General features: G+C 42.2%; 1 protein-coding gene across 4 annotated transcripts in view; it reads right to left on the bottom strand.

Moving 5' to 3' along the window:
• SRGAP2 (SLIT-ROBO Rho GTPase activating protein 2) overlaps positions 1-25464 on the bottom strand; it is a 238064-nt gene that overhangs the window by 73809 nt on the left and 138791 nt on the right. For all 4 annotated transcript variants that reach the window (XM_079929684.1, XM_079929686.1, XM_079929685.1 and 1 more), the window contains exon 5: positions 3324-3386. In XM_079929684.1, the coding sequence (XP_079785810.1) occupies positions 3324-3386 (63 nt within the window). The remainder of the gene's footprint in view (positions 1-3323; positions 3387-25464) is intronic.

The raw sequence follows: 25464 nt of genomic DNA, 5'->3' as shown, positions 1-25464 counted from the left end.
GGGCAGATACAAGGTAAGAAGAGCACTGAATATGGTGGGTCTTTGCATCCTTGATTTCCTTTATCCCATGCCCACGAATAACTTCAATTGCTTATAGAGGCCCTTACTGAAGATCAAATAAGGGGAAATTTCCTTATAAGAAGTCCTCCCAGGCCTCCCTGGTGGCGCAGTGGTTAAGAATGTGCCTGCCAATGCAGGGGACACGGGTTTGAGCCCTGGTCCAGGAGGATCCCACATGCCGTTGAGCACCTAAGCCCGTGTGCCACAACTACTGAGTCTGCACTCTAGAGCCCACGAGCCACAACTACTGAGTCCGTGCGCCACAACTACTGAAGCCCACGTGCCCTAGAGACCATGCTCTGCAACAAGAGAAGCCACCTCAGTGAGAAGCCCACGCACCGCAACGAAGAGTAGCCCCTGCTCGCCGCAACTAGAGAAAGCCCACATGCAGCAACGAAGACCCAACGCAGCCAAAAATAAATAAATAAAATAAATTTATTTAAAAAAAAAAAAGAAAGAAAAGAAGTCCTCCCTTGTTCCCTTCCTAACTCCTCTGAGAGAGGCAGAGACACAGAGAGAGTATATACAGCAAGTATCTCCTCAAAGCTAGCATACAATAGTCCCAAGTTCCTACTTGATGAAACCACTGTCCTATATAGGGTGACCGATCATCCTGGCTTACTCAGGACTTTCCTAGGCTCAGCACTGAAAGTCTCATGTCCCAGGAAAGCCTTCAGTTCCAGGTAAAACAAGATAGTTAGTCACCCTAATGCCATGGTGCCTTTCTCAGACTAGTCCTATACTTATCTCACCCTCCAGAAGAAACAACTCATCGTTCTATTCTCTGAACTTTCTAATGGACTATAGAATCTGCAAACTCATCTGACCCTTAACTATAGTCTGATATTTCATGAAGCATGACTCCCCCAAACTCCCCACTCCCAAGGAAATGGAGACACCAGCACATGGAGTATGTGGAGAGTGGGCTCAACAGAGGTCGGGAGCATCCCCCAAGATCATATAGCTGGTGGAGACTGGGTAGAATCTGCGTTGCCTAATTCAGGAGACTAGTCATTAGACCAGGGTTTGTCAATCTTAGTACTATTGACATTTTAAGCCAGACAGTTCTTTGTTGTGAGGGCTGTCCTGTGCATGATAAGATTTCAGTTGCACCCTGACCTCCAGCACCCTCTGCTCCAGCGGTGACAGTTACAAACATCTGCAGACATTTCCAAGTGTCCCCCTGCATGAAAAAATCCCCCTGCTTGAGAATCACTGCACCAGACTGTTCTTCCTTCTCTGGAACTTTCCAGTGTTCTCTACTCTTTTTTCTCTTCCCATTGCCTACTAGAGGAAAATGTCAAATTTTTGTTTGGGCCTTGGATAGATTCTAAGACTGTGTACTAATTCACCTAATGAAAGGGGACACCAAGCCCAGCCAATTCTTGGTTTGCACACTAATGGGAAGACGTTTTGCTCTGCGTGGACTATGGCCTCACAGTGGCCAGTGAAGTCCTGGGCAACTTCAGATGGCCTGAAGACTATAGCCCAAGGTGCCAGCTCGGCCCTGCTTAGAGTAGTGAGTTCCAAGGTTTTTTCTCACTCCAACACATATTATGCCTTTTCACTTATTTATTTTTGTTTAAAAAGATCAGCATATTAGGAGACCTAGAATTTAGAGGAAAGTTAACAGATCCCTAGATGCTGCTCTTCCTCTGCTGCCTCAAATCCCACTGCAGACGTGGCACACTGGATTTATACTGGTTTGCAGTTTGCTGATAACCCACCCGACTCGTCCCCAGAAAGGGCAGCAGCAGAGGCCCAAGATGCTTATGGGAAAACAAAAGGATTCATATAATGACTACATGCGTTATTTTCTATCTTAGTGAATTATTTGCCAGGAGAAAGGAGTAGTAGCTCTTCTTCGTGCCTAGAAGATGCTCTAAAAATAAATAAAGAGCAGAAATAAAGCATTTAAAAGACCAGAGGGTTCAGGAAACTCATCCAGTCTGAAAAAGGTTCACGTCAACATGCTCCTATTTTTAAACAGCCTTAACTTCATTTGAAAGAAATGAAAACTTGGGAACTGAACCAAAGGGAACCATCTATCTACTTGGCTTCAGAGCAGAAGAGTCACAGAGTAGAAATTGCAAACAAACTGAGCATCACTGGAGACAAAGCTGATGGCCACCCTACCCTATTTACTTGCTTAACAGTTGCCATGACAAAGTGGCCACACCTAGGCTTTTGGATCAAGAACACGGAATTCTCTGATCCCAAATGCCTGTGATACATGTTGCCACTGCCTGTCTTCCTGTAAATTTAAAAAAAGAAAGAAAGAAAGGAAGGGAGGGAGGGAGGGAGGGAGGGGGAGAGAGAGAGAGAGAGAGAGAGAGAAAGGAAGAAAGAAAGAAAAAATGCAGTGAATAAGCAAGTAAACACAGGAAATCAATTTCACCTCCAAAACAGGATGGGGCAATCCTGGAGAAAGACACAAAGGCCTGGCACAGCCCAGCTGGAGAAGGGGGCCCTGAAAGGCTTTAGCTGCACAATAGTAATATTCCCTATAGGGCAGCAGGCATTTCCTAGGTGTGCGTGTTTGTTTTAATTATAATTAACGAAACACGGCTGGGGGAGAAACAGCCCCCACCATCTCCCAGTGCATGAAGAAACGCGCATCAGCCACAGGCATCATGTGCCTGAAGTGCCAGTCACTTCAGAACAAATTGTGTTTTCTTCTCCAAACCCAAAGCCTGGCCCTTCACTAGTGGAGGCGTGGCCTTTATAAAGCCCCAGGGAGTCGATACAAAGCTCTCTCTGCCTGAACTGGTCCCTTATGTTAAGGGCATTTAGGACTGCGTCCCTGTAAGATCACTCGTTCTAGTCTCAAACCACGAGATCAATCCAAGAACTGATGCAAAACTTTGAACAACAGGTCCTGTCCAATAGGGCGAGTATCATTCATGGAGCAATGCAAGCTATGCTCCTTGCCATTAGGTTCGGGGGTCCCTGGTTTGCTGTTAATGAGGGTCAGTTGTGCTGGTGACCTAGGCCTTGGCTGGTCTCTGGTGATGATGCCCCCAAAGAAGCCAGCGTTAGCTTGCACAGCTGAAGAGAGATCTTATTTTGAGAAAGTGTCTTTGGGCTCATTCCAGTTTGAAAATAAGAGTGTGAAAAAAGAGATGGGTGAAGTCATCCCTAGCGGGGACCATGCACTGTCCTCAACCTCAGCTCAGTTCTGTTGCTGACGTGAGTATGGCCACAAGCTGCCAAACGCTGCTTCCCTCTGCTTGTGACAGAGCCAAGCAACCCAGCTGATTTACCGAGTAGAGCTCATTCAGGACCTTCATCAAATCATCTTGGAGCTGCTGGCCGACTTCTTTACTCTGCAAAGAAAGAGGAATGAAGGTTAATTGGGAAACAGAAGGAGGGAGGAGGGGGCAACAAAGGCAAGGGCAGCACGGGCTCTACAAATAACACAGACTCAATTAAGGCCCATTATTTAACCCAGCAAATCAGATAACCACTCTGATCAGACCAAATTATGGTCAGATTGCTAAAAGAGTTTTAATAAAATGAAACGTGCCCCTTCTAGAGCCTAGCAAAGGAAATCGCGTGGAGGGAAAATGGCTTGTAGCCTTTGATTTTTCAATTGGTCCCCGAAGAGCAGGCCTGAAAGCCACAACCCACTTGGCAACAGTTGTTAGGTGGGACGAGCTTTCTTGAATCCTTGCAGTCAGGCTTTCCTGAGAATTGTGGAGGAAAGTAAGATGTGAAATAGGGTGAGATAGGCATGCGTATATAAACATCCAAGGACTTCCAAGTACCTGACTAAATAGGAGCCTCCAAGCAAGAAGAATTTATACCTCTTACTTGCTTTATTTCTACCTCAAACTCCCAGGGCAGTGGTACCTCAAACATGACTGGTTGCTAATGTTGATACTGATGATATATGTTAAGGGGCCTCCAACAGATTAATCTTAAGGAGTGGTGGCTCTCAGGTTCTTCGCTGCTGCCGCCCAGGGCTGGCATCTAACTACATGGGGAAAAGGGTAGAAATAGAGAAGAATAAGGAAGCAGGAAGGAAATGAGTCACGCCTTTGATGCTGAGTGTTCTATGCCAAGCCCACGAGAGCAGGACATAAAACTGATTGGCATCACTGGGTCATTGAGAGGGGAAACCTTTGTTTTATCTTCTGCCAGCTCCTTCTAGTTCTTTCCTACTAAAAATCAGATACCAACAATGCCCTTCTAACAGAAGGTATAATACTACCTACCCCCTGGTACAGCTCAGCTCCCAGGCAAAGAAAGGAAGATGTCCTGCATGTCAGAAACATAATAATTTAAGATCTTGCTTTTTTTTCCCAAGATATATGACTTTAAAAATATTTTTTTCTGATTACAAAAGGAATATACATTTATTGTAATAAATAAGAAAACTGTAGAAAACCTCAAAAAAGAAAAAGCAACCCTTAATTCCTACCGCTAAGAAATCACCACTCTAGACTTTGTTACACATTTTTCTCTCTACAATTTTTATGGAATTGGGATTGCATTATACACACTGTAACTTATCCACTTAGACATATGTTGTGAATATTTCCTTACGTATTATTCTTCTATAGTATTATAATAGATTATATTGATGTAGTTCCTATATTCTTGGACATTTACTTTGCTTACTATTTTTTGTACTAAAACATGCTGTATTTAATTACTTTGTATATAATCTATGCACACACCTGTCATTATTTTCCCCTAGAAGTAACATTGCTGAGTCAAAGACTGCTAACTTATACCATTAAATTGCCCTTGGAAAAAACTGTACCCATTTAAAATACCAATAGAAGCATATAAGAATGTTTTTTACTTTTTTTGTCTTGAAAATTTGATATGGTATCCTCTTTTAATTTGCAGTCCTTTAATTCTAGTGAGCCTAAACCTTTTTTTACATGTTTAGCAGTCATTTTCACTCTTCTTTTATGCTTTGACATTTTTCTATTAAGGAATTAATTATGGAATGTAACATATGTGTGACCTTTGTTGTGAGCAGACATGAATTTTTACACCTGGTAGTGTGGAGAGGGATGGAGGGAGCCCTGAATTGGCAATCACAAGACTCTTCTATTTCCAGCTCCTCCACTATCAGGAAAATAGCTTTGGACAACCTGGTCCATCTCTCTGGACCTCTGTTTTCTTTTCCATAAAATGAAAGTCTTTGGCTTAAACGTTCCTAAGGTCTTTTCCAACCTCTGCCATTCTATAATTCTTTGCCATCCTTTGCCTGGCTTCTTGAGTCCACATTAGATTCCAACACCCCCACTTCAGTGTACGGGGGGTTGGCCTTCCTCAACAGAGCACAAGATAATCAGCACGTTCTCCTTAGGGACCAAGATGCTCTACAGGGCTTCCCCGGTGGCACAGTGGTTGAGAGTCTGCCTGCCAATGCAGGGGACACAGGTTTGAGCCCTGGTCTGGGAAGATCCCACATGCCGCGGAGCAACTAGGCCCATGAGCCACAACTACTGAAACTGCACGTCTGGAGCTTGTGCTCCGCAACAAGAGAGGCCGCGACAGTGAGAGGCCCGTGCATCACGATGAAGAGTGGCCCCTGCTCGCCGCGACTAGAAGAAAGCCCACGCACAGAAATGAAGACCCAACACAGCCAAAAATAAATAAATAAAAATTTAAAAAAAAAAAAAAAAAGATGCTCTACCAAATGGATGGCTTCAGGAGTATCTTGCTAGCCTTAAATTTACTATTCCCAAATGACTCTCATTCAATGCCCTCAACTGCTGGAAGAAGCCGTAAGAGGAAACGTCTTTTTCCAGGATCTCACATACCAACCTCTCCCTCCCATTGTGAGGAGAGCTGAGCTCCATTGAAGCAGCAGAGGCCCAAGGAGTTGAAGTGAGGCAAAATGACTCACCAACCAGCCACAGATCAGCAACAAGGCCAGGAAGTGACCATGAGTATCATTTCCAAACACCCTGCCCTCCTGCCTCCAGGCCAACTCCCCCTGCCAGCCTCCCAGCCTCTCTTACACCTCCTGGTGTTTAGATGGCAGAGGTTACAGGAGAAAACTCCCATTCCTCTACCCTGCTGCTTACCCATGACTTAAATAACCTAGTCCCCAGAAGAGGTGGGAAGGAGAGGGGGAGAAAAAGCATAACCAATCAAACAGCAATTAAGCCCGGGCAGATGTTTCCTTTCGTGTACTGATTAGTTGGAAAAGGACCGACTCAACTATTATCCCTGTTTATTTGAACAGGCTGCTGAAGTGATTCTGACTTACTCTCCCTCTGGCTGCGGGCTGGGCTGGGAACACACGTGCTGTTAGCCAGGTTACAGTTATGATAAAGTCCCCAGCAATTGGGAGAAATTCTGACTCGAGGAGAGAGGCAGGAAATAGCCTGTACCTCTCCTTGCGCAGACGATAAAACGCCACCGTTCTGTATTTCAGAAACCTTAACTGTGTGCCTCTGGGGGCAAGCGTGGCCCCAGCGATCCCAGAAGGGCTTCCGTGCTGGCGGCTGCTGTGGAGCAGTTGTCAGAGCTGGGACGCTACAAGGGGGACCCACCCAAAGACAAGGAAGACATTTATTCCTGGGAACAACAGGACCTGATGAGGCCGAGTCCATGACAATGCAGACTGTGGAGCCTTTCCGTTTCCTATAACAAACAGCAAGGGGGCTTCCCTGGTGGCGCAGTGGTTGAGAGTCCGCCTGCCGATGCAGGGGACACGGGTTTGTGCCCCGGTCCGGCAATGATCCCACATGCCGCGGAGTGGCTGGGCCCGTGAGCCATGGCCGCTGAGCCTGCGCGTCCGGAGCCTGTGCTCCGCAACGGGAGAGGCCACAACAATGAGAGGCCCGCGTACCGGAAAAAAAAAAAAAAAAAAAAAAAAGCTAAGGGATTTCTCGGCAGAAAAGAGAAAGAGAATTTACAGAGCAGTCTTTGTGCCCTATCATATAGCCTGCATCTCTTTTCTTTAAAATTTCTTGGAAGAGAATGAGTCATCTAAACATTGCAGGAAACCAAATAGAAGTCGAGGGAAAAAATTACTTTGGGCAAAATTTTTCTCTTAAATGTTCGCATAGTAATCTTTGCCTGGAAAAAAAAAAAAAAGAAGAAGAAGAAGAGATGCCTAAATTTAGACCAGAGATGTGGCACAGTGAATGCTGGTTCTCTGGGATAGGAAGTGCCATGGTGTGCTCAGGAGGGTGCTTTTATTTTGAAACTCACCACAACTGTCTGGCCAGTGTGTTTCACAGGCCCCCACTCTGCCTGCTGCCGGGGCGGGGCTGATTGGAAGGCAGTGAGATTGTAACAGACCTGCCAGCTGTGTGCTTACAAAATGGGCAGGGAATCCTCCTTTTCCAACAGATAACAGCACTGGCCAACAGAACCGAAACACACAGCCTCATTTCCCAAAGACCATCAAGTCCTGAAACCTCCTCACTCACAAAAAGGATGCAGCAGCAGAAACGTAAGGACACATGAGGTTCTGTGGTCTGGGCTGCCGGGACACTGGTCACTCAACTTTGGAGCAATACATTTCCTGAGCTTGGATGGGTTTGTCTATGAGCATTTCCCAAAGAACACTGATTATGAAAGGGTTTTCAAACCAGTGCTCATCAGGGAGATTACCTACTACCTGATTCTCTAGGTACTTAGCTCAGCACTAGTATGCTTTCCAAGTTGGGGAGGAGGGGCTGTTGTTTACTGGCCATCTATACTACAAAGCTCTATTATCTGAAGGGGACAAAATTACCCCTTATTTGTATGAAAAAAAAAAAAAGAGGAAGTCATGTCTCTGCCATGTGGTGAGAGCTAATTTCAGCCCTGTCCCAAGGCTGAGCCCGTCAGCAGGTAGAAACAGTAGGATCATTTAGTTCTCTGCCGATTAGCCGGTGTCAGCAGATTTCCAAAAAGGAATCCAATTTTCAAGGGCATATATCTCCCTCCACCAGTGCTACACCCCCTTCCCTACCCCAAAGATACTTCTGAGACCAACTGTTAAAAAGACCTAAAAAAATGTAAAGTTGAATTTACATTTACAGGTTTCAGAGGAAAGAGACATGAACCCTATACGAAGCTCTGACAGCCGGAGAAGTGCCACCAGATGTAGGGTCAGTTTCAGGGGCGCTGGCTCACCACTTCAAAGTGGCCAAGTTTCAAGAGCTGGAGCTTTGCCTGAAATACTTTTGGTGGGGAGGACAGGGCTAAAAGGAGTGGCTGTGTGGCAGCAGGGCTAGTGCTAGGTGATGGTGGGCACTGTGTCTGGCCCCTCCTCAGCCCATCAAAATAGGTGGTCCAGGATGCAGCCGTGAGGGTGCAGGGTGTGGTGATCCTGCGGGTCAGAGCTCAGGAGTGATTTCTAGATTTCCCTATGGCCACAATACTTGTATCTATGCGGGGGGACTCTTTCTATTCAGCTTTCACTCACTGATTAAGCTAGCACATGGTGGCTCTAGCAAGACTGTGCTCCGGTTATGCTCTGGGGAGCCCATGGTAGCATAAAATACAAATATACTGAATTGCAAGACACTTATAGAGAGGTAGGCTGGGAGCTGCCACGAAATAGACACCTGAAGTGCTTTTACCTTCTGAAGATAGGGTAGAACAGGATTTCAAAAAATACATTTTAAAAATTGTAATCCAGTATAACATGTGTGTGTCTACAGTAAAGGTCCTTTTTATGTGCAGTGCATTCTGATTTTTCCTATTCTTTTCTCCTCTTCAATTTTTTTAATGTTAGTCATAATTCACTAAATTCATTTTACAACTAATCAATGAGTCATTATACACAGGTTTAAAAATACTGGACACGCTACTTGGGGCATTGATAAAGAAAATAGTGGATTGAGGACTGAAGCCCACCAACCAAGACAAGTGCTAAGTAACTTGGCTCTCAAGGTGGCTAACTGCATGTTTTGAAGCAGGTTCAATTACTAGATCCTGGCAAAGGCGGAAATGCTGTATTTTTAAGGAGTGATCAATAAAGAGTCCATTGGCAAATATTTATAGAACACCTATTATGTGTCAAGTACTTGTGGTTTAACTGGAAATATAGTAGTATACAAAACAGTTTAAAAGTTTACAGTCTACTGAGAAAGATGGACATTAAGCTGATATCTGAGCCTATCAGAATGCAACTATTCCAGTCTCAAAAGCATTACTAGAAATGGAATTTCTTAAGTTAGTTTTCTAGTTCAAGATGAATTTGTTTCTATCTCAGCCAAGAGGTTTCCACACTTACCTCCAGAGCAAGCTAGATATTGAATCTAGCTTGCCAGAAACATGATTTCAAAAAAATCTTGCTATTACATAGCAAATCCCTTCTTTGAATTTGCCTTTCTAAGTTTCTAACAGATATTTCAGGTTGTAAAGATACTGCTTCAGTATAAGTGACTCCCAAAGCAGTCACATTTCATTTTTAAAGAGTCTCTTGAGCTTCTCAGAACCATACAAACTAAAAAACTCACCAGGTGCTCCTTCACTCAGAAGTGAATGGGTGTAGTTAAATTCTCTCAGTAACAAGAGTCATACTTTAAGAGAATAAAAGAAAATGTCAGAAACCTGACACAGTCTGAGACCCAATACCCGTCTCGGAATTTGTCTTTTGAAACACAACTGGTTTCTCAATTAGATTCCTGTTTAATTATCTAAAAAACTTAATCTAAAAAAATCCCAAAGCTACTAAAATATGAAACCATCTAAAACTAATGAAAGCGACAGATTATAACTTTTAAAACCATATTTCTTAAGTGCCCAGCCCACTGCTTTGTACACAGCAGCCAGTAAGGTAACCAGTTATTGAATCAATTAGGTAAACTTTTAGACTTAAACATTATGCTTTCACATAATCACAAGAATAAAACAATATAGCTGCGTTTACTTCACGTAGATTACTGAAAGTGGAAACTCCATCAGAAGTTATCCACGTGAACTCCCTCAGGTTACAGTTCACAGATGAGCCCAAAAAGTTGAAATGACTTTTCTGGGGTCGCACAGCTATCCAGTATCCTGTCTGGGACCACATGCAGTATTCAAAGAGGGTGAAACATGCAGGCACTAGAGCAGGGTTTGACTCCTGCTTCTACTTCCCATTTGTATCACCCTGGGTAAATTGTTTAACCACTCTATGCCTCAGCTTCTGCATCTGTAAAATAGGATAATAATGAGATAATCCATGTAAAGTGATTAAGGTAGAATCTAGCCCTTAGTATGCTCAATAAATGTTAACCATTTTTTAAATTTATTTATTTATTTTTTGCGGTACGCGGGCCTCTCACTGTTGTGGCCTCTCCTGTTGCGGAGCACAGGCTCTGGACGCACAGGCTGAGCAGCCATGGCTCACAGGCCCAGCCGCTCCGCGGCATGTGGGATCTTCCTGGACCGGGGCACGAACCCGTGTCCCCTGCATCAGCAGGCGGACTCTCAACCACTGTGCCACCAGGGAAGCCCCTGTTAGCTATTATTAATATTAGAATCCAGCCCTCTTAACACCCACTTGAAAGCTCTTTTCCACCAATGTGCTGCCTCCTGATGTACCCCCAAAACATATAATGATCATGGTATGTGGAATTGGGAAGGCTCCCAGAAGCTAATCCCCAGGCAGAACTGCAGCTAAATCCCTCCAGTGGAGGGGCTCTATCAACCACAGGGAAGAAGAATCTTTGGTTTTCCTCATGCTGCTGATGCACAATCTATTCCCCTCCCCAGTTTCAGTAAGAACCAAAGTAAGAATAACTCTGTAAGAAATATGAAGTTTTCCTAAGGGGGAAGGGTAGGTGTTTAGCAAAAAGGAAGAAATTGGCGGGGGGTGTGGGGCAGTGGCTGTAGAGGCAAAATAAAAAGAATAGATTTACTTTCTATCTCTCTAGGTAGATTAAACAGGAAAGATCCTTCTCAGATGCACAACTGGGACTTGGTTCAATTGGGGTCATAAATTAAATGTCCAAAGGTAGGATCTCCCTACTGTCTAGGTCAGAGAAGACAAAGAATACCCATTACTAAGTTCTGGTTTAATGAAATCCAAGAGCTTTCTCCTCTAGGGCACTTGTTTCTGAAAGCGATTTCCTTAAGGCTTTCCCAGAAGTTCTGGAATGTGTGAGTAGTCAGACTTAATAACCCACAGTAATGCTAGTGGGCCCTGGGAGAAAATCCATTCTTTGCCATGACAGTGAACGCTATGGATTCAATTTCTACCTCCTGTGGACGCTTACTATGCTCTGTTACAACTGACCAGAGCCTCTTGTCAGGGAAACATATGATTCGAACAAGGCTGAGTCCCACTGGACTAGGGCAGGGGTGGGGTGGGGGTAGGGGGACAGGAAGAGGCTGAAGGTCCTCTGCTCTCCCAAGACCTCAGATGGCAGAGTCTAAAACAAAGACCTATAAGAATCTGAATGTTCCCCCATAGTTGTTTCAATCTCTTGGAATGGCCTATTCTAATACTAAAAAATAAGCTGAAAGCAACATCCCTTAAAAGGAGACAATCAAGTCTGAGGCTTCATTTCTTAAACCACCACTATGATGCTTCTCTTGGCAAATTTCCATCTTTAACTCTTCTGGATAATGATTTCAGTGGGAGTGTAATAATGTCTTTAGGCCCTGATCTCCAGTGCCAAAGGATTTCTTGAGGTCGTATTGAAGATGAGTGATCACCCCATCTCCCGGTCAGGACACTAAAGGCATAGAAATGGTGTCTTGATGACCATGGCATCCTTGGGTAGACTGGGACACAGGGGACAAAAGACACAAAGACAAACAGGCAACATGAGAGCACAAATCTCTCAGCAGCTGTAAAATGGACTCTAGAGGAAAAATAATCAATGGGTTGGAACTGGGCAAGAAAGAAAAAAAAAATCAAAAAGCCAGAATGATATGGTGGATGTAAGCATATGCCCGTCTACAGTAAGGAATTCCAGGAGCTGGGTGATGGGAAGAATACCCCTGTGGCTCCCAGTTGACTGCGAGGAGGCTGGAAGCATAGGAGTTAATAGAGCTCATCTGAAAGCTGGCAGCATGAACACGGCATGGGAGGCGGCCTGGTAGGAAGTAAAATAGTCAGCAGCACCCATACAGGAAATGCCTGGCTTGCTGGGAAAATCGCTGATTAGATACTTTAAAGAGGAACCTGGCAGCAAAGTCAGTTCATTGAGGGATCTGTGTAGTTCTACTTTTGGAGTTGTCTTAGAATCCCACCTTCCAGAGAAAAGGAGGAGCAGAGGGTTTAATTATGGAAAGAGCATCTTGATACTTCAGGTGCCAGAGTTGGACCGGAGAGGAGCAAAAAAGCCAACTCTGGGAGATAAATAGAGTTCTTCACTGGCAGATGATTAGAATGCATTTCCTTGGGGCTGGGGTGGAGCTCTGAGTCTGGACAGCTTTCTTCAGTGACAGTGGTGGTCTGTACCCTTTCGTCTTTGTCCACACTGTGTCCACATGCGCAGCCACTCCCATCAGTCTACGGACAGTTAAAAAAATCTACGTCCTTGGAGAAGGGCACCTTCCCTCATCCCCAGTGAAAAATCAGTGAATTGTGAGAAGGAGGATGTCCAGAGTTTGGAACTGATGATTTCCATTCCCCAGCTCTAAGTGCTTCAATTTTTCCTCTTCACTTCAGGCTTTATAAATTTTCCAGGTCCACCAATAGAACGTGTATCTGACTGCAGTTGCCAGGCATAGGGCCCATATATGTCATTTAGGCCAGGTTTGTTCATTGTTTTTCAAATCTTCTTTATCTTTACGGATTTTGTGTGTGTGTGTGTGTGTTTTGTCTATTTGATTATTCAGTAAGTCAGGTGTATTAAGCCTCCCACTGGGGTTGATGATTTGTCTATTTCTCCTTTTAATTCCATCCATTTTTGATTTATATGTTTTAAGTTCGCATTATTGATTCTTCCCGGTAACTTGAATCTTTAATTATTATGAAATATCCTTCTTTATCTCTAATAATACTTTTTGCATTAAAATCTATCTTGTCTGATTTTATCAGAACTATCTTTTCCCATCATTTTGCTTTAACTCTTTCTATATCCTTATATTTAACTCTGTCTATATCCTTATATTTAAGGTGCGGCTTTTCATGTTTCAGTTTTGTTTGTTTAAAATCTGTTTTTTAATTCTGCATGAGTCTGTTTACAGTCATTGTAATTACTGATACATTTAGGTTTAAATCCACCAACTAGCTGTATGCTATTTGTTCTATTTTCTCTCATTTTTTACCTTCTTTTTTCCTTCTAATTAAAAAAAATCAGTAAAAGTCACTCTTGGTTTATTCTCTGTACACAAATGTACAAAGTGGGTAACCACCACCACAGTTAAGACATAGAACAGTTCCATCACCCACCAAAAAATTCACTCATGCTGCCCCTTTATTGTCAAACTCTCCTCTACCCTTAATCCCTGGAAGCCACTGCTGTGTTCTATATTCCTATAGTTTTCTCTTTACCAGAATCTTTCTTACCATCTTTTGGCTAGTTTTTATTTATCAAGTTTCCCCCTCTCTTAGATTGGTTGAGATACTATTTCTTTAGTGATAACCCTAAATTATAACATACATCCTTGACTTGCCAAAGTCTAATATAAATTAATACTCTTACCACTTCCAGGACAATACCTTTAAACCTATTTCCCCATCTCTGCCTGGGCACAGATTCTATTGTTGCCATTTACATTAATTTTATGTATGTTTAAAACCCTGCAATAAATTATTTTTTTAAAGTCAGTATTCATTTAGATGTATACTTTTTGTTTCTCTTCACTTTTTCCTGCATCTCCAAGCTTCTATCTGGGATTCATTTTATTTCTGCCTAAAGAATACCATTCAGTATTTCTTTTAGTGCAAGTTCTGCTGACGATAAGTTATATTCGATTTTTCTTGTCTGAAACTGTCTAGTTCACCTTCATTTTTTTTTTTTTTTTTTCGGTACGCGGGCCTCTCACTGTCGCGGCCTCTCCCGTTGCGGAGCACAGGCTCCGGACGCGCAGGCCCAGGGGCCACGGCTCACGGGCCCAGCCGCTCCGCGGCATGCGGGATCCTCCCGGACCGGGGCACGAACCCGTGTCCCCTGCATCGGCAGGCAGACTCTCAACCACTGCACCACCAGGGAAGCCCTCACCTTCATTTTTGAAGGTTATTTCTTTCAGCATCACTCTGCTGTCTCTTTTCTTTTATTGTTTCCGTTGTGAAGTCAGCTGTCAGCTTTGCTATCTCTCCTTTGAAGGTAATATGCCTTTTTTCCCCCCTTTGGCTGTTTTTAAGATTTCTCTCTGTCATAGTTTTCAGCAACTTTACTCTAATGTGCCTACATGTAATTTTCTTTGTATTTATCCTGCTTGGGGTTCATAATCCTTCTTCAATCTGTGACTTGATGTCTCTTCTTAGGTTGGGACAACTCATAGCTTTTATCTCTTCAAATATTGCTTCTACCCCATTCCCTCTGTTCTCTTCTTCTGGAACTTCAAATGTATGCATATTAGGCCTATTTACCATATCCCACAAGTCTCCTATGCTCTTTTTTTGTTTTGTTTTGATTTTGGTATTTTCCATCCTTTTTCTCTTTCTAAGCTTCCGTATGCATTTTTTTCTGACCTATCTTCCAATTCATTAATTCTTTTCTTTTTAAAAAAATTTATTTATTATTTATATATTTTTTGGCTGCGTCGGGTCTTAGTTGCGGCACGCGGGATCTTGGTTGAGGCATGTGGGATCTTTCATTACAGTGCGTGGGCTTCTCTCTAGTTGTGGCATGCAGGTTTTCTCTTCTCTAGTTGTGGCGTGCAAGTTTTCTCTTCTCTGGTTGTGGCATGCAGGTTTTCTCTTCTCTAGTTGTGGTGCGCAGGTTCCAGAGTGTGTGGGCTGTGTAGTTTGCAGCACACAGGCTCTCTAGTTGAGGTGTGCAAGCTCAGCAGTTGTGATGCGTGGGTGCCTGCAGCCTGTGGGATCCTAGTTCCCTGACCAGGGATCAAACCCACGCCCCCTGCATTGTTAGGTGGATTCTTTACCACTGGACCACCAGTGAAGTCCCCAATTCATTGATTCTTTAGTCAGCTCTGTCTAACCTGCTATTTAATCCACATTGAGCTCTTTATTTTAGTTACTATATTTTTCAGCACTAAAATTTCTGTTTGATTCTTCTTGTTTTTAACATTGAGATAAAACTCACATACCATAAATTCACCTTTTTTTTAAATTTTATTTTATTTTTTTGCGGTACGCGGGCCTCTCATTGCTGTGGCCTCTCCCTCTGCGTAGCACAGGCTCCGGACGCGCAGGCTCAGCAGTCATGGCTCACGGGCCCAGCCGCTCCGTGGCATGTGGGATCCTCCCGGACCGGGGCACGAACCCACATCTCCTGCATCAGCAGGCGGACTCTCAACCACTGTGCCACCAGGGAAGCCCAAATTCACCATTTTAAAGTGTATGATTCAGTGGTTTTAGTATATTCACAAGGTTGTGCAACAGTCACCACTATTTAATTCTGGAACATTTCATCACCAAAAAGAGAAGGCTCTCACCTGAGCCCTTCCTCCAACTCCTGGCAACCATTAAGCTACTTTCTGTCTCTATGGATTTGCCCATTCTGGATATTTCCTATAAATAGAATCATGTAATATGTGTTTTTAAGGTTCATCTATGTTGTAGCACATATCAGTACTTTCTTCCTTTTTATGGCTGAGTACTATTCCATTGTATGGATACGCCACATTTTGTTTACCTGTTAATTAGCTGATGAACATTTGGATTGTTTCCAAATGTTCATCAACTGCTTATTATGAATAATTCTGTTATGAACATTCATGTACAAGTTTCTGTGTGGGCATGTTTTCAGATATCTTGAGTATACATCTAGGAGTGGAATTGCTTGGTCATAGGGTAACTCTATGCTTAAGTTTTTGCATAAGTTTGGCTTAAGTTTTTGAGGAATTGCCAATCTGTTTTTCATAGCATCTGCACCATTTTACAATCCCACCAGCAATGTATGAGGGTTCCAATTCTCCACATCGTTGCCAACACTTATTCTTTTCTTATTTTTATTTTTGAATTATAGCCATCCTGGTGGGTGTGAAGTGGGATTTCATTGTGGTTTTGACTTACAGTTCCCTAATGACTAACAATGTTGATCATCTTTTCATGTGCTTCTTGGCCATTTGTATACCTTCTTTGGAGAAATGTCTATGCAAGCTTTTTGCCTTTTTAAAGACTGGGTTGTTTCTCTCTTTATTGTTGAGTTGTAAGAGTTCTTTATATATTCTGGATACTAGATCCTTATCAGACACATGATTTGAAAATATTTTCTCCCATTCTATAGGTTGTCTTTTCATTTTTTTGATAGTGTCCTTTGAAGCACAAAAGTTTATAATTTTGATGAACTTAAATTTATGTACTTTTTCCTTTTGGTGCTTATGTTTGGTGTCATATCTAAAAAACCATTACCTAATCCCAGGTCACAAAGATTTATGCCTACGTTTTCTTCTAAAAGTTTTAGCTCTTACATTTATACCTTCAATCTATTTTGAGTTGTTTGATTCTTTTTTTATAACTTTCCAGTTTTTTGTTATTATTTGTTTTCATAAACATAGTTAATTTAAAGTTTGTCTGATAACCATTATATGGACCTCCTGTAGGTCTATTGTTTTTCTTAGTAGCATTGCATATACAAAACAATGAGAGATATTAGGCCTAGGATGACAGCATTGTCCACTAGAGAGGATTTAAATTTGCTTATAGCCACTAGATATCTTAGATCAACTTAATCCAATTAGAGATTAAGATAATTTGCAGCTAGCTTTCAGTCCCTGTGAGCCTGCTAAAGTCTGTTTCTGGTTCACTGTTCTACTAAATTATATCCCTGTGGGGTTCCAAAGCCTGAGGAAGTTTACCAGGGCTCCCCTTCCTCAGCCTGAATTCCAATTTTTGTCCTGTTAGCCCTATAAGGCTATTAAAAGCTCTGCTTGGCTTCTCTTCTAGAATAACAGATACCTCTTAGGCAAAAGCAGCTTCAAAGAAGCAGAAGGGCTAGTCTGAGTTACCTAAACTGCCATTTCTAGTAGCAAAACTCAAAGTTTAAACTTTGAAGACAGACATTATCTTTATGTGTAGCCCTCACCAGGTCCAGTGCAATGTTGGATACCTAATAAGTATGCTTTGTATGAAAGAAAGAATGGATACTGGTGAAAGTGAAGGCTTACCACATTTATGTTTTAAAGTTGTTCATTTCCTAGGATATGGTAACCAAAATACTCTGGTAAAACAAGAGAGAAGCAAGCTTGAGGTTTTAAATATGGTTCTTCATTACTTCCTTAGAGGTTTTTCAAAAACCACGATCTATCAAAGGATAGGAGAGGGATGAATCCACCTCATATAAAGGGCATATTTGAAATTAGCTGTAGTGATTGAGAATCCAGATTTAAATCTCAGGCATTCTCTGGTAACCCGAGGTCCACCAAATGGAGGAACTCCCCATGAAGTTCTGAAAATGAGCACATATAAAAGTCTCATACGGGGCCATTTGGGGCTTGAAGAGGTTTGGCCATCTAGTTCCTGGGACATATGTGAAAATAGCTCCACCAACTATGAAAAGGAATTCCTGAATTCCTTAACAGCACACTGGCCTTTCTTAAGTGACACGAGAATAAAAACAGAAAAAAGTAATCATTGACTTCTAATTCTCCAATAAGTGGCCATATGCTGCTGATTTTTCCTTTACGATATATGTAACATCTGTCTCCTTTCCATTCCTCCTGCCACTGCTACCACATTGTGGGCCCTTATTACCCTGCCCCTGGATTAGAGGCCCAGTCTTTCTGAAATAGCAGCTCTATTATATCATTTTCCTATGAATAAATCTTCCTTGGTTCCCAAGTGCTCTCCTCATAAATACTCTGGTTTAGCCAAACTATTTTACTCACCACCCTCTGAAGAGTCCTCACACATTCCTGCGCTCTCTTTTGTCCTGAAATCTGTTCTTTCCATACGGAATGTCCTTCCACTCTAACTCCCCCTCCACACTCATGAACTGCTCACTTTTCCATCTCTAATTATGAAATCATTTTCATTTTCAAATTTCACCTGTCTACTTACTGTATGTAAAGCATTTACTGTAGCTGGCACAGGATAAATCTTCAATATATATTCTTAAAAGAAAACTGAGTGTGTGTGTGGGCAGGGATATAATTTTCAATCAATGGTGATATGGAAATTGCATGTCTACTTTTCAAAAAATTAAGTTGTGTCCTACCTCACATTATATATAAAAATTGATTTCGTGGAGATGGCTTAAAGACTATAATGTGAAAGACAAAACTATAAGAAGATAATACAATGGAATATCTTCAGGACCTTAGGGCAGGAAAGGCTTTCTTAAATATGGCAGAAAAAGCACTAATCATAAAGAAAAACGAATGTAACTACATTAACATGAAGACCTTTTACTAACCAGTAGAAAATATGAAAAGGAAAAGACAAGACCTAGTGTAGGAGAATATATGTCTAGCTATATAACCAATAAAAGGATTAATATTCCAGATAGGCACTTCGTAAAAGAATATATTTAAATGGTCAGTAAAAATAAGAAAAGGCCCTCAAACTTATTAGTTATCAGATTGTTGTAAATTAAAACCAATATGACAATAGCTAAAATTAAAAGTAAAACTACAGCTAAAGTTAAAAATCTGACCATACTAAACATTGGCAAGGATGTAGAAGAATGAAACTCTCATACATTGCTGGCGGGGGTGAAAGTTACTAATAACTACTTTGGGAAATAGTTTAGCATTATATAAAAAAGAAGATATGCCTATTTTTTAAACCAGCAATTCCACTACTTGGTATACACCCTAGAAATCTGAGCATATGTACACCAGTATGCACATACAAGAATGTTCACCATAGCATAGTTTGCATTAGTCCCAACTGAAAACAACCTAAATGCCCATTGATAACAAAATGGATAAGTAACTTGTGGTGAATTCATAAATGGAACCCTACAGCAATGAAAATAAACAAGGTACAGTTATATGCAACAGAATGGATGACTCTCACAAACTGTGGCAAGCAAAAGTAGCAAGACACAAAGGGATGCATACAGTATAATTCCACTTATGTAAAGTTCAGAAACAGGCAAAATTAAATTATGCTGTTTAAAGGTGAATACCTAGAGGCTATAATTTAAGAAAAGCAAGAAAATAATTATCACAAAGTTAGGATAGTGGGGAGGAATAGAGAGAGCTGTGACTGGGGAATATAGCAGGGACTTTTGAGGTGCTGATAAGATTATGTATTGACCTGTGTGGTTAGTTACTTTGGTGTTTGCTTTATTATTACTCAGTTACTATACCCATATATTTTACATACTTTTCTATACCTATATTTCAAATTTAAAAACTGAAAAACAGAAGAGTTCCATGATTGATTGGTGATATCTATCACAAATGTAGGAAAGAAGTTTTTGCTGATACACATTGGTTCACAGGCCTTCCTTCAACAACCAAGCTGAATATGACTCCTCCTTTACTGCCTGTCCCATATTCTCTAGCAATTATTATCAGTGCCATTTATTGGACACATGATATCTACAATGCCTTGATTAAAGCTATTTATGCAAATGTCTTCTTCCCTTTCAACTATAGCATAAGCTTCTGAGGGATCTGGACTATTTCTTGCAATTAGTAATTAATAAAAAGAGTTAATTGTAGCTTACATTTACCTAGTGCTTAGTGTGAGTTAACCATTTACAGGCATAACCTTATTTAATCTTTGTAATAACTCTATGAGGTATGTTATTATCTCCATCTTATAGATACTAAATCTTGCAGTGGTTATTTGTCCATGGGAAGAGCTATGAAATGGCAGAGTTAGAATTTGAACCCACAAATTCCTGTTCAATGCTATTTTGTCAGATTTGTATTTTCCTCATCTTGTACAATGCCTTGCATATAGTAAGCACCCAATAATTATTTATTAAGTGAACATGAGAGGATGAAGGGCTGTAAGCTTTCATAGTAAGAAAGAGAGGGATAGTACAAAAGAATATCCTTAATGCATCAGTTTTTAAATCCTCAGGTATATGTATAAAAGATTATGATCCTATCTGTTAAAAAGAGAATTATATATGTTAACCATAAAAATTAGCTGCTATGGGCTTCCCTGGTGGCGCAGTGGTTGAGAGTCCGCCTGTCGATGCAGGGGACATGGGTTCCTGCCCCGGTCCGGGAAGATCCCACAGGCCGCGGAGCGGCTGGGCCCATAAGCCATGGCCACTGAGCCTGCGCATCCGGAGCCTGTGCTCCGCAACAGGAGAGGCCACAACAGTGAGAAGCCCGCGTACCGGTAAAAAAAAAAAAAAAAAAAAAATTAGCTGCTAGGATATTATGGTTATAAGGAGGGGATCCAAAACTTAATGAGCTTTAAATCCATTCACTGTATTTGGATGGCTGGCAGTTCAAAGGGCAAATGGCAAACGCATATCTCGTAAAGCACCCTGGCCATCGTGCAGACAGAATCGAGCCAAGGGGTGACCGATTGCTGCATTCCCACCAATGCAGTGGCTCTATGCAAGCCCTGAACAGTTCATCTGTTCTTTGCTTTGGTCTTGGGACTTCAGGATGAATAGGATGAGGATGGGGGTAAATGACAAGGGCGAGCACTGTCTTGGGGGCACTGCTCTACAGAGTTCAGGCAGCAATCTTCTTGGGGAGCCCCAAGGAAGGGAGTGGAAAGAGGCTTAAGACAATGGGTGCTTTCAGGAGTTCCCTTAGTACCCAGAGGAGAAGAGAGGAGCAGAGGGAAGGTTCAAACACCCAGGGGAAAGGAAACCACTTTTTGATCCATTCCAAAAACAAGGATTGTGATCAAAGAATCAATTGCTGAAGTTATAGCAGAAAGAAAGCAACAACGGGCCTTCCCGTATTTCTGTCTTTCCATGCCAGGCTGTCCTCTCCCCCGATCATCCCCACCCCCCAACTCCTGGGGACAATTGAGCTGTGTCTCTGGTATGCGTGGAGCTGCAGGTCATGGCCATATTTAACGAGAACATTCATTCTCCACAGGCTCTACAGGGCTCCTCAAAACACCCTTTGTGTCACTGTGCCTTTCTCTCCACCCCCCTTGACACTAATTTAATCAAGATGTCCTAGCTCGTAGATGGGGAGGACTCGTCAGTTCCGCATTCTTTGTGGCATTAGGGTTTTGAAGCAAAATATGTAGAGTTGAAACCAGCAAGTCGAGGAGATGGGGTCAGGGTCTCCAAGCCAGAGCATGCCAACCTTTTGTGTAAACACTAGGCTTAAAGAGTGCACTAGGTTTGTGACATACTCTTATAATTTTTAATTAACCCTAAATATTCTAGTAAGGTTGAGAAATATTTCTTAGGCAAGTACACAGGCAATCAGGAGAGAAAAAAAAGAAAGAAATGAAAGAAAAAAGAAAGAAAGAAAGAAAGAGAGAAAGAGAGAGAGAGGGAGGGAGGGAGGGAGGGAGGAAGGAAGAAAGAAAGGAAGGAAGAAAGGAAGAGAGAAGGAAAGCCAAACAAAAAACAAAGGAAAAATAGAGATGATAGGATTAAAATAAAGGATAGGATTTACACATCAGCACTGTTTCTAGAATGCAGAACTAGAAAAGAGCAGCTCGTTGCCTGCTCTTTCTCTCCTAGTCTCCACTCCACTCATCCATAATTTTGCAAAATTTGAAAACTTCAATTGCCTTACCTACAAACCAGATTTTAATTCAAATGTGCCTTTCTTAGATGCTTCTCTAGACCACAGCCAGAAGTGAATCTCAAAATTGTGGTAGGGAATTAAACTAGTAAGAAAAATAAACAAGGAACCCATCTGGAGCCCTGGGTCCCTGCCCAGGTTACCTGATTCCTAGTCTGATGTTCTTTTCCTATGCTGTGGTATCTCCCCAAAAGAACCTCACTGCTCAGCACCACTTTCCTGAGTTGATTTGTGGATGCCCAGCTGAGCCTCTGAAGCCTGAGTCTTGTGCGCCAGGAGTCAAATTCAAGGAAGGCAGGAGGCAGGCCTGGGGATCTCAGACAACCTATCTGAGGAACTGATTTGGATATGTGTTGAAATTCTTCTCGTCAACCACAGATCCATTTCGTCATGACCTCTCGCTGGGGACATATAACCAATTCCCCTCCATTATCTGCTTGCCAGTTTAATCAGCTCACATCACCATGGACAGAAATATAGTCAAAGGGCTATTGTTTCACAACCCATGAGAGGATTTTCAGAAACCTAGCAAGCAGGACTCTAGATTACAAGAGGGGTGTATCCTCCACAGCTTTTGGAGGAAAAAGAAGCTTGAGCTCAATTCTATCTCCTCTTGCCTAGATCAAGTAAGCAATTGGCCTGGGATCAGGAATAACCCTAAATGCTTAGACCAATCCCCAAATTCCCATGTAATTCTACAAACCCAATTAACCTCCCAGGCATGAAAAACTAAAATGATTTTCAGCACCCTTGCAAAGCTGTGCTAAAAAAGTTCACTACCCTCTAGTAAACAAACATCTTCTCCAAGCAGCTTAAGGTAAGAACTGAGCCTCTGCCCTTCCCCCACCTCTTTTTGCTGACTTGCATATTTTCTCTATTTTTCTGGAAAAACTGATAAGAAATGCTTCCCTGATACTGTCAAATCATGACTATGGCCTATAGCCCTGGCTTTTATGTTAAGGCAAAGAGAGGATACCAGCTAAGCTAACAAGTGGCAGAAATTTGGGAGAAGGGCCAGTGGAAGCAGCCGCTGGGATATGGAGAACAATATCTCAGTTTACCATATTCTATAACCAAACGGTGAGCACATCTGCACTGGAGATTAGAAACGGCTCTGGGTTGAACAAAAGGTATTTGGTCTAAGAGCTGTCCAAGAGGAGAAGCAACACCTTGTGAAACTTCATTTAATGAGATGTACAATATATTTAATAAAGTTAGCTACTCTAGTTCTTACAAGAATAACCCAGTGGTTATATAGAGATAATCTAGAGAAAATGTGATTGTTTTTTTCCTATTTCAAAATTTTTCCAGCATTTAAATCTATAGCCCAAAATGTAAGCCCTGCACACTCTGATTCCAAATACAGCTGGAATGTCTCTTCCCCATCTTCTCCATGACTCCTCCCACTGCCTTAATTCAGGACCCCATCATCTCTTACATCAACTATCAAGACAGTTTTATTATAACTGTTCTTGCTTTTCTAAACTCTCTCACATCCAAACATTTCAGCGTAATCTTTCTAAAAGGCAAATCTGTCCATGGTACTCCCTTGGTAAAACCCATTACTGGGATTCTTTCAGTTAAGAAGCATTTATAGATGCTAATAAGTAGTGGGCAAAGATGAGGAGAAATAGGATATTTACATTGTCTCAAAGATTCTTTTCACAAGTTATTTGAAGTGCAAAGGGAAAGAAAGTAACTTACAGTAAAACAATCTGGCAGAAACCTACCTTAACCAAGCAATCAGAATGATCACCACTAGTAATGGAAAAAATCAACGGGAAGCGGCTCCTGATAAAATACGCAGTATCACTTCTGTGGTGTTCGTGCCAAAACCCGCTTAATCAGATCTAATCATGAGGAAATAGCAGACAAACCAAAACTGAGGGACATTCAACAAAATAACTGGCCAGCACTCTTCAAAAGTGTCAGTCATGAAAGACAAAGGAAGACAGAGGAAATGTCAGTGGTTAGAGGGGACTAGGGAGACAGTAAAACTTAGCACAATGTGTGATCCTGACCTGGCCGCTGAACCAGAAACTGGACATGAGTGGGGCAACTGGTAAAATTTGATCCAGACCAGTACATTAGGCAATAGTATTGGATCAGTGTTAATTTCCTGATTTTGATCATTGTACTGTAGTTATAAGAGATTTTAACATTTTGGTGAAGGGTATACAGGAATTTTTGTACTGCTTTTGCAACTTTTCTCTAAGTCTGAAGTTATTTTCCAAATGAAAAGTTAAAAAAAAAGCAAAAACCACAATAACATTATGAGCCTTCCCCTTTGCTGGCTTCAGACTCTAAGCTCTTTAGTGAGGCATGCAAGGCCGGCCTGATTCTTCCGCCTCATCACTTGCCATCTCCTACAAGGGTTCTGTGCTCAGCCATCCTCACCCATAGCACCTATTAATTCCATGACACTATTTGCTTGTCTCATCTCCCAGGAATCCCTATTCACCACCACACCCCCCTCTCTCTCCCCCACTAAGACTCACACAACTTGGTAAGGCAAACCTCAGCTCATGCTTTCCTCCATGAGGAACCCATTATTATACTGTACTATCATGGTTCACTTGTGGATCTGTTTCTCCCACTAGACTCTGCTCTTAGGTCAGGAACCTCGCCATGCCATCTTCCCAATCCCTAGCAAAGGGCCACATAGACTCAGAACTCAAACACTGTTTGTTGTGCAAACATATTGTCTTCACTTAGAACTCTCTAACGGTTTACCACTTTCCTAAAAATTCCCACACTTCATTACAGAATTTCAGGAAGAAATCTTAGAAAGATGACTCCAAACCCTTATTTTAGCAGATTAGAAAACCAAGTCTTAGAAAGATTAAAAAGTGAGGTCACACTGTGAGTCAGTGTGAAAGCTGGGAAAAGACCCTTACTCCCAGATCAGGGTCTTCTTTGATTCGTAAACTACAAACAACAGAGGCCTCTCTCCTCCAAACCAAGAAAATACTGCAGCACGCACGCAGGCAAAAGTGTCTGGGCCTAGCGTGGCGCTTGGGGAAAGCATGTAATAAACACTTGTTGAAACGAACTGAGTCACCAGGGAGCAGCACAATTCCTTACTTCATTCAGGTTGCACCTGAACAAGATGTGACTGGCTCTCAGGCCTGACCTACCCAAGACACCTGACCGCATCCTGCAGTCAAGAATGGACAGCTGGAATAGGCCAGTCTTCAGTGAGAAGGACTAGTTTTCTACCTAAGAGGCCTATGATCCAGAGAGAGCAGGAGCCTGGCTTTCCTCCAGGGCTGGTGGGAGGCTGAGGCAGAGACTCTGCATAGCCCCAAGCTATGTGGTATCAGGCCAGAGGCAACACACAAGCATCACATCCTTACATCGAACCTGGGGAGGAAGCCCATCCCTCAGAAATCATCAGATGTCAGAAATCATCTGCTCTGATTACAACACCCTTTTTAATCTTTCTGGCCCAGGAGAGGATATGCACTGAAAACTTTAATGATGCCAGCAGGTACAATTAATTTCCATTCCTGCTCTTCATACACTGTTATGTGAAGGGGACTGGAAGGACAAAATTAAACTCCACTGGGGCTTCAGCCTGCAGCTCTAAAACAGACAGACTGCTCAGAACTCAGCACGGAAAACCTCACCCTGTGTTGGACTCATGCTAACCTATGAATGCTTGAAAGACCTGTGTGGCCTTGGGGGCAAGGGTCACTGAAATTAAATCACATTTAAAAGCCCAGGCAGGATTTG

Source organism: Stenella coeruleoalba, assembly GCF_951394435.1.
Source record: "Stenella coeruleoalba genome assembly, chromosome: 1".
NCBI classification, from domain to species: domain Eukaryota; kingdom Metazoa; phylum Chordata; class Mammalia; order Artiodactyla; family Delphinidae; genus Stenella; species Stenella coeruleoalba.
This window is presented reverse-complemented; position numbering and strand designations above follow the sequence as displayed.